General features: G+C 36.7%; 1 protein-coding gene across 1 annotated transcript in view; it reads right to left on the minus strand.

The window, feature by feature from the left end:
• Window positions 1–13,160, minus strand: part of KCNH8 (potassium voltage-gated channel subfamily H member 8) — a 197,443-nt gene that overhangs the window by 11,624 nt on the left and 172,659 nt on the right. The window contains exons 12-15 of the mRNA XM_075747138.1: window positions 9,066–9,104; window positions 6,786–7,141; window positions 2,178–2,284; window positions 1,056–1,132 (exon numbers count right to left, since the gene is read on the minus strand). Of these exons, the coding sequence (XP_075603253.1) occupies window positions 1,056–1,132; window positions 2,178–2,284; window positions 6,786–7,141; window positions 9,066–9,104 (579 nt within the window). The remainder of the gene's footprint in view (window positions 1–1,055; window positions 1,133–2,177; window positions 2,285–6,785; window positions 7,142–9,065; window positions 9,105–13,160) is intronic.

The raw sequence follows: 13,160 nt of genomic DNA on the forward strand, positions 1-13,160 counted from the left end.
ATGAGACTTTTGTCTGAACTCTACAGTTTGACAGACAAATGAGGTGACTAATAGCGACTAATGCATGCACTCTTAGCTTAGGATATTTAAGTTATCTGACCAAATTAACCTGACCCAGGATGAAAGAGGTTTACAAACCCAATACTTCATATGTGGAAATAATGAATAACTAGATTAAGTGTACGCAATATAGAGGGGAAAACAAAATAAAATTTGACATTTCTGGTAACCAAAGAGATCAGGAATAAAGAGGTGAAACTGTGTTGTTGGACTTATTTGAATGTTTCGTCATGTGGAATCATAAGAAATTGTCTCTGATCTCTTCATTATGAAAGACAGGGTATGCTGGGAACGGATTTTAGTCTTGCAGTGTAACTGTGAAGTTACTCTGATGCTTTCATCTTGTTAGGCAAAGTATTGCAGTGGCTGGATATATAAAACAGTTCAGCCAGAGAACATCTCCTCTTTAGTGTCATATTGGTAATCAATTACAGGTTTGACGTTATTAGAAGGGAAGAATAGAAAGCACCTCTGAACTATATTGGCTCTGCATTCTTGAGGCCATATCACTTGAGTAGGAATGGATGAACTTCTGTTTCATTCTAAATAGGCACAGGTAAAAAGTGATTTGAATCATTTGATGTGAATTTGAACATGACTGGATTTGCATTTCTTTCAAGGAAATTGTCCAAAAGCATAGTGTTCACCAAAACAAGAAAATTTGAAAAAAGGGGCTTTGAGGAAAAATGAGAGGAGAGAGAGAAATAGAAGCACTTACAAAAGAGGATAAATCTTAAGAAGATTAGATACATTAACTATGCTAACCTCACTTTGTTTTTAACTCTAGGATGTGACACAAACTTTTATATAGGTTTCATGTAGAAAATTAATCTGGGAAAGAGTTAACAGCCCTAAACTACCCTAAATGTAGGAACCCCAACCAGTTTTGCAAACTCATTTATCACACATTTATCATATTCCCAAGTTTTCTTAATTTTCTCCAGCATTCCTTGAATCACTGTTAATATCCTCTAACCCTCCCAAAAGCTCGTTACCTCGTTATTGAGCCTGCTGATCTGCTGTTTGGTCTCTTCTGCTTTGATAACAAGCACAGCAGCACCAATTTCAGCCTCTGAAAATAATTCAAATGCATGTAAGTGAGAGAAGTACAATAACATGGAAATAGCAATGCTATTCTTGCACTTAGCCAATGCTTTAAATTTAAATCTAGTTTGGAGCGAATTAAAATAAAATCTTGTGTTTAATGTTCAGTGTATAACATGTAAGAAAAGTGTGACCACTAAAGTTTGTGCTGCTCTGTTCAGTCTGAACCTGAAAGGACTGAAAATGACAACCCTGGTGCCAACTGTGTGACACGTCAGCTGTTTTAAAAAATCATGGATACAATTAAGCTTCTATTATTATTTTACTGTTCAGCTTTAAGAGGAACAAAATGTGTCCTAAAAGTCTCCATGCAAAAGGCTGTGAGGACTGTTTGCTTGCAAAAGAGGGGATGTTGGAAACAGTTTGAGCTGCGCTACTTGTGCCACTTCACCATTAGTCCACCGGTCTCCCTCTCTGTCTTTCTCTTTTTTTTTCCCCCATGTTGATGTGCTCTGTTCCTCTGTGATGCTATTCTATCAACCTTTTCAGAGTGTAGGTCATTTAAGGCTTCCTAAAACCTCTTGCGATTCAAGGCTTTACTTCTAAAAATCCAGGTACTTCCATACTCCTCCACTTCTGTAAATATCTTTAACAAAAATTGAGACCCAAGTTTGGATACGGTTCTTATGAATTGTTTGTTTTTATTTGGTATTATAATGTTTTTATGTTGAATTTTGTCCCTGTGTTTAGTATTTTCCATTCCCAAAGGTCTGGGAGCGTGATGCTCTTGGCTGATCCTACAGTACTGCTGGTAAAATATAATGTATGACAATACTGTACTCTTTGCAAGCTATTTTATCATCACTGTCTGTTAGCAGGAAAACGACAAATGGCCTTTGGGACCCTGTTGTATTTTTCAAAAGTACCAGTTGTGGTACTGAAATGGTACTGAAAGTACAGATACATGTTAAATCCATTTATGCCACTTCTGAGAATCGAAGAAACAAAGGGGAACAAAAAGCAGTTATGAAAACTGTTTTCTCTAAAGAGTGATTTTCCCAGGCAAAACTCACCTCCAATTGTAGGAGATAACCTGGATTCCTGCCTGAGCTGATCGGAGCTGAAGTCAAAGGTTTGGCTTTCTTCATTATGGTTTCCATCTTCAATCCCATCAACAATTCTGTTGAGAAAAATCGGCGTGAAGGAGCAGTTTCATAAACAGTTTCATAAACATCACATTCATAAGTATGTTGTCAAAATTACTCCTAAAGGGCACATTTTTAAGCAATGGTAAATTTTGCACAACATTAAGTTTAGAGAAAAGTAAAAACTATTATATTGGTATAACTTCTTGAGTCACTAAAGATTAAACTTACTGTTAGAGGAAGTAACGTGAGGCGAGACATAATTAACTGGTTTCAAAATTTTTATTAGTTCTGCTGTATATTGCAGTATAATCTGGGCCCTAACAAAACCATTATTGAATATAGTTCGCTTTTCATATCTAAAGTAATCTGTTGCCATTTTTTCTTCTACACAAAGATGCTTGACTATGCTCTTGTGAAGTTTAAATCTCCCTGCACATAACAGTCAGGCTCTTATATTAGGCTTACTTAGGCAGAGCCTAAGCCTGAACATAATATATTTATGAAAGCATCTCTGTAAACCACAGTTTACAGTGTTGCTGCCATGCAAATAGCTGTTCTCAAATTTGATTAAAACTAGCTAGCTCAGGCAGAGCAATCTTGTTTGCAAATTTGGTATAGGAAGATTTGTAGACTAGCTTGCAATGTCCCAGTTACATTAGTATAGGTATTGGATCTAGCTACTAGAAAAGACATTTTTATTGATTATTTCTACTCATGCATTGCAGCTGACCAGTTTGCAGTGTCAAGAAATTCAAAGGAAAAAAAAAGAAGCATTTTATATAATAATCAAGTGCTGCATACAAAGAATAGAAACCTGGTATCAGTTGGAGGAATCAATACACATTATTAAAAATATATAATTAATAATATTTTTTGTTCTTATTTATAATAAATTATGCAATAAAGAGAACTGGTTTAAAGTCAATGAAAGTGATTCAGAAAACTGCCAATTGTGAGATGTGGAACATCAATTTCTTGTTTTGTCCAGGCACAAGATTCAGAATTTGTCTTACAGTAGGCAGATGAGTTAAATAGCAATCTGGAAGGGCTAAAGCATACAGTTCTTGGCCTCTCAGTCAATGGTGATAACTTTGTGATGATGGAAGTTAGACTTTCCATCTAATAGGGATATTCTCAAGCAAACCTCTTGACTGGAAATGTTTGGAGAAAGGAAGAACAGACAATACAGATATATCTGTGATAGATTTGGCTTGAAAGACCGATGTAACTTAGAGCTCTGTGACCATACCATATAGTCTCGTCCTCCTTGGCTCGTCATGGGGGTTTAGGGCGCTCTGCCGTGTCTGAGTGTTCATGATGCCAGTTGGATGTTACTAGACTTCACTCTCATCTTAACCAGTTTCTGGGAGGAGATGAGACTCAAGTGTAGTGCTTGAGCTGCTCTGGCCTATACTGTTATCTGCAGCTCAAAACCTGAATGATTACTTTGTTTGAAATTTGCTATAAAACCTATTTAATGTCATCTGGCCTCACTGCTTCAAAAAAGCAAATTTTAAAACTCCAATATCCCTTTTGTAGAGATTTCTAATTATATAAAATGGTAACATTTTAACTGCCTTTAAAGCACACAGGGGAAAAGATACTCAGACGTGACTTGGAATGTATAGACGCTGTATTCTTTACAGTGTTTAAAGATTCAGACTAAAAAGAAACCATATTAGCAAAACCAGCTAGTTCTGGAGAGCCAAGAGACAGGCCTCTATGAGGGAAATATGTAATGGGCAAGATGCTTACTCATATACAAGGAACTGGCTGTGGGGCGACATAATCTAGTGAGTTGAAAACATGAGAGAACAAAAGTAATCAGTAAGGCTCAACCCTTTCTGAATTAGCTATTGTACAGCCCTGAATTTTCTCCTGAAGCCAGACACCTCCACTCCTAGAAGCCAAAGAGTCAGAAAAGATTAGCGTGTGACCTCTTCTATCCAGTTGATCAGGGCTAGAGTGCACTTGGCCACGTGTGTCTGAGGAGATTCAAATGCATGAATGCAGGGACTGCCTTTATTATCACTTACACTTTCTTCCTTTTGATGTTCTACTTCGTAGGCAGTACCCAAAAAGTGGTTGGGAAGACTATGACCATATCCTAGAAGTTAGGATGTTGGCTTCTATTCCTTGCACCAAGAACTATTTAAATATTTTACCCAGTCTCTGTGCTTTATTGCCTTCACTATGGTGTGCAAGAAAAGAACTGGAAGCACCCGTGAAGAGTTGTGGTTGGCTTACTCTAGGGAACATCCATGGTAAAACAAGTTTGTTAAGCAGACAAAGTATATTCTCTTGAAAAAGTGTGGTTATACACCTCACAACTGCACTGCCTTCCCCTTACTCTGCTGTCCAACAGCAAACAAAAATGAGGATCTTAATTAAGATCTTATTTTCTTTTTAATGCTTGCTAATAAATGTTTAAGGCTCTTTTTAAAGTGGTTTTAACTTGTTGGTTTAAATGTTCCAATAATATAAACTCATTCTGGGAAATGATATGAAAGTGTTTTGGCTGGAAAACAAAGTCTGAAAAACACATACGTCTTGGGCCAATTTTCCAGCCTATTAACAGGATTATTCTGCAGTTATAAAATTATGAATGGAAATAGGAAATAATAATAAATGTAAAAATACTTGTTTCACATTTGCTCTTGCAGCCTTGGGTACCGATGTCTGGCTGCATATGTTCAGAACAATAATGAGCAAGATTATATTTCAGCAGAAAATATGAAAGGTAGCTTTTCCCTGTATTATCACTTGTTATGCAAATAATAATGACCTTTACTCATAACTGACCTGAATCAAATTCATATGAGATCTATGAAAGAAATGAGAAAATATCCACTATGCATTTCAATTTTGCTAGTGTAGAAGCTGGTTTTCCACACATTATCTTCCCCTATATCGATAAAGCTAAAATAGGTTTGTATCCTGCTCCTATTTGAAATGTAACTGTACTGATCCAATATATGATGAGGGGGAAAGATTCTTATATAGTCATCCATGTTGTTTTTATGATTACATCCTTAGGGACTGGCACCTTGACAGAGCGCTGAACAAATATTGATCAAACTGTGGCTACTTCATGTTTGCAATGGCAAGTTGCTGAAATTACCAGTCTGACACTAGTGAACAAAGGTTCTTGAACACGTAAATAAAATAAAAAAGTTCTTGAGCATGTAAAATACTTCAAATTATAGAAACCAAAACTTGAACTGGAAGATCAACTGCTGCAGCTCCTCATATGTGAAAAAACGATTGTGATTTCTATAAAGAACTGCTCCCAAAACTCTTGGTTAATAGTTAACTATTATGTTGCAGCAATTTAGAAATAAGATATATAAATCACCTTATAAGTAGCAAACAAGTGCAAAATTAAAATATTTAAAATTATACACTAATAATACAACAATAAACTATTATATGACTGTTTATGTCAAAAGTCACAGCAAACCAGATTTTCTCAACTCCCCATTTACTCTCTACATAACTTGTATTATCAGGTTTCCTTTCTCTAATGTAAAAACCCTAAACACTTTCTAAAATTGCTAGGCAATAGTTTTCCATTATAGTCCTCTATTCCAGTAATTTTTGTATTTGCACAGTTATGCTGTATTATCATCTACTTGCTTTTTAAATTGCTGTCTCTCTGATGGACTCAGAATGTTTCACAGTGCTATTCTGGGAATGCATATTATTATAGATGGACAAAGTGATACTATAAAGCCAGACTATTCAAATAGTAATTTTCATAATTGCTCGATACTTTCCCTTTTTACTGGTAGAAATACTTTGTTTCACAATAAAGTCCTAAAGTCATAACATTCTGCATAGAGTGTAATAGTTCCTACAATAAGAAGACTTTTCCTTCTCTGTCGGTGTTGTGGTTTAAACCCAGCCAGTAACTAAGCACCACGCAGCTGCTCGCTCACCTCTCCCAAGGGGAGGGGGAGGAGAATGGAAAAAACCCAACTTCGTGGGTTGAGATAAAGACAGTTTAATAGGATAACAAAGGAAGATAATAATAAAAATAATATATACGTATATAAACAAGTGATGTACCAAGTGATGCTCACCACATGCAGAAACAAAAAAAAAGCCAAAACCCTGAAGCCCAGTCTGTTTCTGAGCAGCTATCCCGCCTCCCGGCTAGCTTCCCCAGTTATATATGGGGCATGACGTTGTACGGTAGGGAATATCCTGTTGGCCAGTCTGGGTCAGCATCTTGTGTACCTGGCAGGGCATGAGAAACTGAAAAGTCCTTGATTTCGTGTAAGCACTACAACTGCCTAGCAACAACTAAAACCATCAGTGTGTTATTAACATTATTCTCATACTAAATCTAAAGCACACCACTGTATCAGCTATGAGAAAGAAAATTAACTCTATCCCTGCTGAAACCAGGACAGTGGGATGAACAAAACTATCAACTATTAAAGAAAAAGAAATATTTTATAGTGTTACAATCATGATATTTTTAATAGGAGTTACATGATAGAGAAGAAAATAACTGTTCATAACTATTACCTTGGGCTCAGGTCAGGTGGACCACTAGTGGTCAGTGCTGAAAGGTGTAACTTAAGGTTTTTATCCTTCCTTCTGGAATAGTAATGGAGCTCCGTTTCATGTTTGGTTCTTGAGGGATTTGAACTGCAAGCACGGATGGGTGAATGAAAGGGGACTGTTCCTGAGGCCAACTGCTTCAAGTTTCTCCCTAGGTGGCTTTTATTGCTTCCAGCCTTCTTCTGCTGAGAGCAGTTTGTGCTTCTTGTATGGATTGGTGAAAGGGTGCTGCTTTCTTCTTCTCCCTCCTCATCCTCATCTTCATCTTCCACAATTGAAGGGAGTCTCTTCTTTATATTTCCATTTCCCTTGAGCTCTGTCTAAAATATTAGATAATACATACTAGCGTAAAATTCAGAGCCTGGTGATGCATAAACATAGTTTATTCTGGAACAAGCCCAGATCTAGCACAGCTTTCATTTCTCATTAGACATAGCTCTTTTGGAACTCTTCTATAGCTTCCCTCCTCAACTATGGCTATATGTGCATGAGAAAAAATAAAAATTAAAAAAGATCACTAGCAACATATCCAGTCAACTCACTACAATATGTTTTGTTACCAAGAAAGGTTACTTGACTACTTCTTACAAGCCATGTGCCATATGTACACTTCAGTAGATTAATCTTGTTTTACTGAAGCATTATTTCTTTTGAACGTTACACTCTCAGACTCCTGGTCGACCAAGGGAAAGAACTGAGGCTTGTAAAACATATAATTCCACATTTTCATATGGAACCATTTATGTCAGTGGTGGTGGTTGTGGTGAGGCACTGGCACAGGTTGCCCAGAGAGGTTGTGGAGGCCCCATCCCTGGAAGCGTTCAAGGCCAGGTTGGATGGGGCTTTGGACAACTTGGTCTCGTGGAAGATGTCCCTGCCCGCAGCAGGGGGGTTGGAACTAGATGATCTTTGAGGTCCATTCTAACCCAAACCATTCTATGATACGATTCTGTGATAATGTATAAATAGCATTTACACCAGCTCAGCTCAAGCCCAAACGTCCTCTGTATCCTTCTTAGTAGTTGTAACTGAAACCACTGCTGGGCTAATAGGCAGATTTTTCAGTTTATGCAAAGTCCTGTTAATGCAGCAGTGGTGTGACAGTGTCAGCTTGAGAACTGAGTGATTGAAAAGCAGAGCTACATGGGTTTTGAGGGAAAAAAAGGCTATTTGAATGCTTGATGTTGGAACCAGGGCAATTTAGAGGCAACATAGGCCTGGGTTCTGTACTTTATGTACTAATTAAAGCACCATGTAAGAGAACAATGTATTGTTTATTATTGTTTCATGGTAACAAAATACACTGGTCGTGAGTGCTGAGATATGCCAACATGAGCTCATGTGAGGATCAGGCCATAACTCCAAATAGTTCCGTTTATTCCCATGATACAACTTTATTTATTGATAGTAAGCGAATGGACTAAGGCAGAATCATGTTCCAGGTCAAATAACAAACTCCACACATCCCAGTGAATAGAACAGCCAAATGCAACTTCATGGTTTCAGAAAAGGTTGCTATTCTTATTTTTTAAGCTTAGTCCTCTTAATCAAGCTTGATTAAGGCACTGTTAACTTTAGATAGAAAACCTCGGATGAACTTATGTATTCAGATTTCCCATAATCAGGCCAAGTAAGATTGGCTGGGTGGAAATGCAGATTTAGGGAATTTATCTAAATTTTCTAAGCCCCTATTAGTATCTGTCTAAATGTTTTGCAGTGTGAGTTTAATTTTGCTGTGTGCTACAGCACACTTTCATTGAGTGAATGCTTTTGTCTCAGTATGCATTGACAGATTTAGTGAACTAGGTCCTTTCTGAGACATAGGAAAAGGTAAGAATTTAAAACAGTGGCAAAAGACCTGTCTATATAAAATATAATAGCCTTGTTATCAACCACAATAGTCATCCGAAGGCTGTCATGATGATCAAATTGTACAGGACTTGGCACTGATGCAGCCTGTACTCTACAGAAAATGAGTGTTACCCATATTCAGAACTTTGGCTTGGGTAACCATGTATTTAAAATGCAGGTGCTATGGTGGGATATCCAAATCCAGCAGCTGAAAGAAAAGATCATAAGCTGTTACTCATAAAATGGACAGTGGCAGAACTATCTGCAGATGCTATTTAAAGTCTCATTCTGAAACCACAGAAGTCAGTTGGAGTTTTTCCAGCTTTGCTCTGGCCATAACTGTGTGCATGTTTCAAAATCAAGCTTGGCATATTTGAAATGTGACTAACATACCTGAGATAGCGTAGACTTGTTTGATAATTTTGATATTACCTGAAAAAAACAAAACAAAAAAGTAGCAAATACGTGCATCTGCACAGTATTGGCCTCCAAGAGCATACAAACATCTAAACCAAAACATTTATGTTGATACAAGAAAAGAATCTCATGATAAAACAGCTGTATTAAATCAAATGGTGACATAGTGCTGAACTAAGGACACTCCTTGGAAACAGATGCTGTGAGGAAAAAAAAAAAAAAGTTTTATTTTTATTAAAAAGATAGTTCCTGCAAAAATAACATTTAACTTCAACAAAAAGTTGGGTCAAAGCTCCAAACCTGAATGAATGTGCATGAATGTAGATGGGTGAATATATGCGTGGTGGATTTCAGTGCTGGTTTGATGGAATCCCATGCAGGTACAGTGCTCTGCTTTGGCCCTACCTCTTTGTTGTTTTAGCTCCTGTGCCAGCCTAGTCCTTACATGTAGATGATCTAACTAACTGTAGCATCTCTGAGGAATTTTCAAAGGCAGTGATGGGACTGAAGCAAGTAGGACCAATATAATCCTGAAGGAGATACATGCTTAACAGCTATTCAAGGCCATGATATTTTCCCTTCTTGGATAAAACAGAAAGCGAAACAAAAGAAAAACAAAAAAATCATGCAAGTTTAATGTGCAACTATTTCTAATAAAATCCACTGGAACTGCTGAATATTATCTGTTATGAACATTCTATTGTTTATTTTAATGTCCACACCTTGAGCATGGGCAAGTCTCTGATAGCCTACGTGCTGGAAAATTTCAGTCTGCCAGGTAGAATTTTCAGAAGTGATTTTCAGCTTTCCTAAAACCACATGTCAAGATTAAAAGTGCTTAACACCCATCAATTTTAAATTCGTAGCATCAGTTTATTTTTCTCCAAACTCAGGTAGAAGAAGTTAAGCCTTTCTGGAAGTCATTTGGACTTATCAGTTTGTTGATAAAAGTCTTCAGAATTACTAAATACACAAATTTTAGGCACAGATTTGGAAAAATTAATTATGGGGTTTTTTTCTTTCTTTTTTTTTTTCTTTTTTCTTTTCTTAAGTCTTTCAGGTTAACCTGAAAATTGTTTTGTAGTTGCTCATAAAAGTGAGGATACTAATAGTGCTAGAATGTACAAATACAAAATATTTAAATTTGTGTAAGCAGAAAACTTACTCCACAACAGCCAAGCAGGTGTATCAATAAATTTAGCAATAACACTCTAATAACTGCCAGACAGAACAACTGCAATAATTAGGTTATGTAAATAAAATCACTGCTGTGTTCTTCCTGAGTTAGATAAAGTACTAGATGATATTAGCAGAGGACAAGATTTCAGATACTGAAATCTCCCGGATTGCACTGTAATCTGTGTCAATTGAAGAAACACCATCTCCTTCAAGATTCAGGAGAACAGGAAACTGGAAATGTACTAAAATATTAAAGTCAGAATTAGGAAGTACTAATGGCCCACTTTTTGCACATATGTTTAAGAAGATTAATTTACAATAGTGCCCAGAATTTGAGGGCATCATTTTGCTGCGCTTCTAGGCACAGGTGCAGTATGAATGTTAAATAGCAGCCTTAATTAAAACTCCAAGCCAATCCCAAATATTAGCAGCTTCACAAAAAAAAGATCTAAGAAAGTATGAATTTGCCTGCTGAAGGCTTTAAAAGTGACATTGTTTGTAGTTGGTAACGAGGGTGAAGATTTCTCCTCACTTTTTTTTTTTTTTTTTTTGATCTCCTGAGCACATGTTAATCTTGATTGTACATCTTGAAAACAGGGACAAAGCAATCATTATATGAGTGTCTCCTAGATGTCCTGGTGGTGTTTCCCAAAGCTCTGCGGGAGTCTTTCAGCTGGGCTGGGCTTTCAGCTCCATGACCAGCTGGGAGCACTGCCCGCCGGCTGCCAGGACCGCTCTCCCCAGTGCCCATCAAGACGGCAGCCACAGCCACCCATCCATCCTCCTCCGCTCTCAGCGTTACCCTTGCTGGTCACTGCAGCAGGGAGAAACTGGCTGCAGTTTTAGACTGGATAAATTGATACTTTTAGAAAAACTCTGGACCTATAAACTATTTTTTTCCATAGCACAGAAACCACAGTAGAGTGTTGTAATTGCTTCTGTATTAATACACTGCAGCCACGTTTATTGCTTGTAGCTTTGAACACCGTATCTTGCAGACATAAAACAGGGGCCTGGACTTTATGGCTTGGTAGTTGAAAGTTGGTAAAAGAAACTATAATTAATCTGTGACCAGAGAGAATTCTCAAGAGTTTGGCTTTTAAACCCCCTCCAGCAATTCCCTTCTCTTTCTCCTTGCAAAAATACCATTCTCAAAGAGAAAAAGGAAAGATAAATACAAGAACACAGACAAAGTCAGTCAAAGGGCAGTAAATTTAAAGACCTCACCATGCACGTAGCTTTATCTCTGTAAAAATGTAGTATCGGAATAAGTAATTATGAAGTTCTGTCCTAGTTTCTCATCTGCTAAAACCTTTTATTTAGGGGAACACACTGGTGTAGTCTCCCATAAAATGCTTTTTTTCTTATGCAAAAAGAAAGAGGATGCAAAATAGCTTATATTCTAGACTTTAAAATGAAATACAACTCTTAAAGGATAAAGGCTGCTGAAAGAAAAACATGGGTATTTCCCATGCTATGCAGTAGGAAAAAACCAAAAAGGCTGATGTTAGCAGGAGTTGTGTGAAATACTGTCAAAGGGTCTAATTCAATTTTTAATTTCAGCTCTGGTGTCTCTTTCTGTCTCGTGAAACAAGCTATTAAATTTAATTTCACAAAATAAAACAATAATCGATCATGTACCAAAAGCAGACTTATACAAAATTCTTTCATGTACATAATCTCAAATCTATAGTCTTGTAGTTGTTTAATATGTTATTATAGAGAGTTTAAAATTTGGTAATCTCTATTATTGCTTATGATAAGCACAAAAAGAACATTTCTCCATCTCAAAACACTGGTGGTTTGCTGTCAAAAGCCAGTGATCTGAAGATTTTTCCAGGGTCAAGAGACGGTAGTCTTTTATAGAAGAATCTCTACCAGGAATTGTGGCCAAACCAGCTAATTAGCTGTACAGTAATTCAAGATGAATTTAAATTACAAAACCCTAAAAAGAGAAATATAGCGAGACAGCTAAATTTGGGGTTAATACATTAAATATCCAGGTAAGTAAATTTGCACTTTTGGGCTCAAAAGAATGTTATCAGCTTTTACTGGCCTGATTCCTGTTGCCTTCCTGACAAGTAGAAACAAAAATAGAAAAATAATTTTGCTGATTTGCTTGTAACTCTTGGGTCCTAAAATATATGAATAATTCTTTGTATCCGAGGAGTCAAAAGGATAAAATACACTTTCAGGAAAGGATTTGAAATCAAACTAGAATATTAATGTTCTTAGTCAGCATTTGGAAACAGGAAAAACCCATTTAGGAGCATTGGCAGCATGGGAAAAAAAACCCCAAGAACGCATGCCATATGTTCTATTCTTTGCAAATTTACTGTATGGTAATGGAAAAGATAGAAATACATAACAAGGGATTATTGTACCGCTGAAAAGCTTTAATGCCTTGCATGTGTTCAGGCCTCAGTTTTCCATAACCAGGAAATTTTTCAATGAAATGTCACAAATCCTTTAATCACAAAGGAGTCAATCACTTGCAAAGAGCTCGTAGGTTAGATATAATTGTTTTATATCTACATTTACTGAGCAATTTACCCTTTCTTCTTTTTCTTTTCTTTTTTTTTTTTTTTATTTTAAGACTGTCTATAGTTCATTGCCTTGTTCCTATATTTTCTCAGGTTTATTCTTATCTCTTTTCCTTGCTTAATGGAGAGATAAAGAAATGTATTTTGTGGAAGCAGATGCTTTCAACATTCTCTGATCCTACTTACAGTATAGAGTCTGTTGAATTAGCAGCAAAAGCTGAAGAGCATATCCGTCACCAGTAGTTTATCCTAGGTGACCAATAACTGTGAATTGCCATGAACTCTGCAGTCTTCTGTTAAGTCATTATCCTTATCATCATTCCTAACTTTTGAATAAATTATTGTAGCC

The sequence above is a fragment of the Balearica regulorum genome, chromosome 2 (genome assembly GCF_011004875.1).
Source record: "Balearica regulorum gibbericeps isolate bBalReg1 chromosome 2, bBalReg1.pri, whole genome shotgun sequence".
NCBI classification, from domain to species: Eukaryota; Metazoa; Chordata; class Aves; order Gruiformes; family Gruidae; genus Balearica; species Balearica regulorum.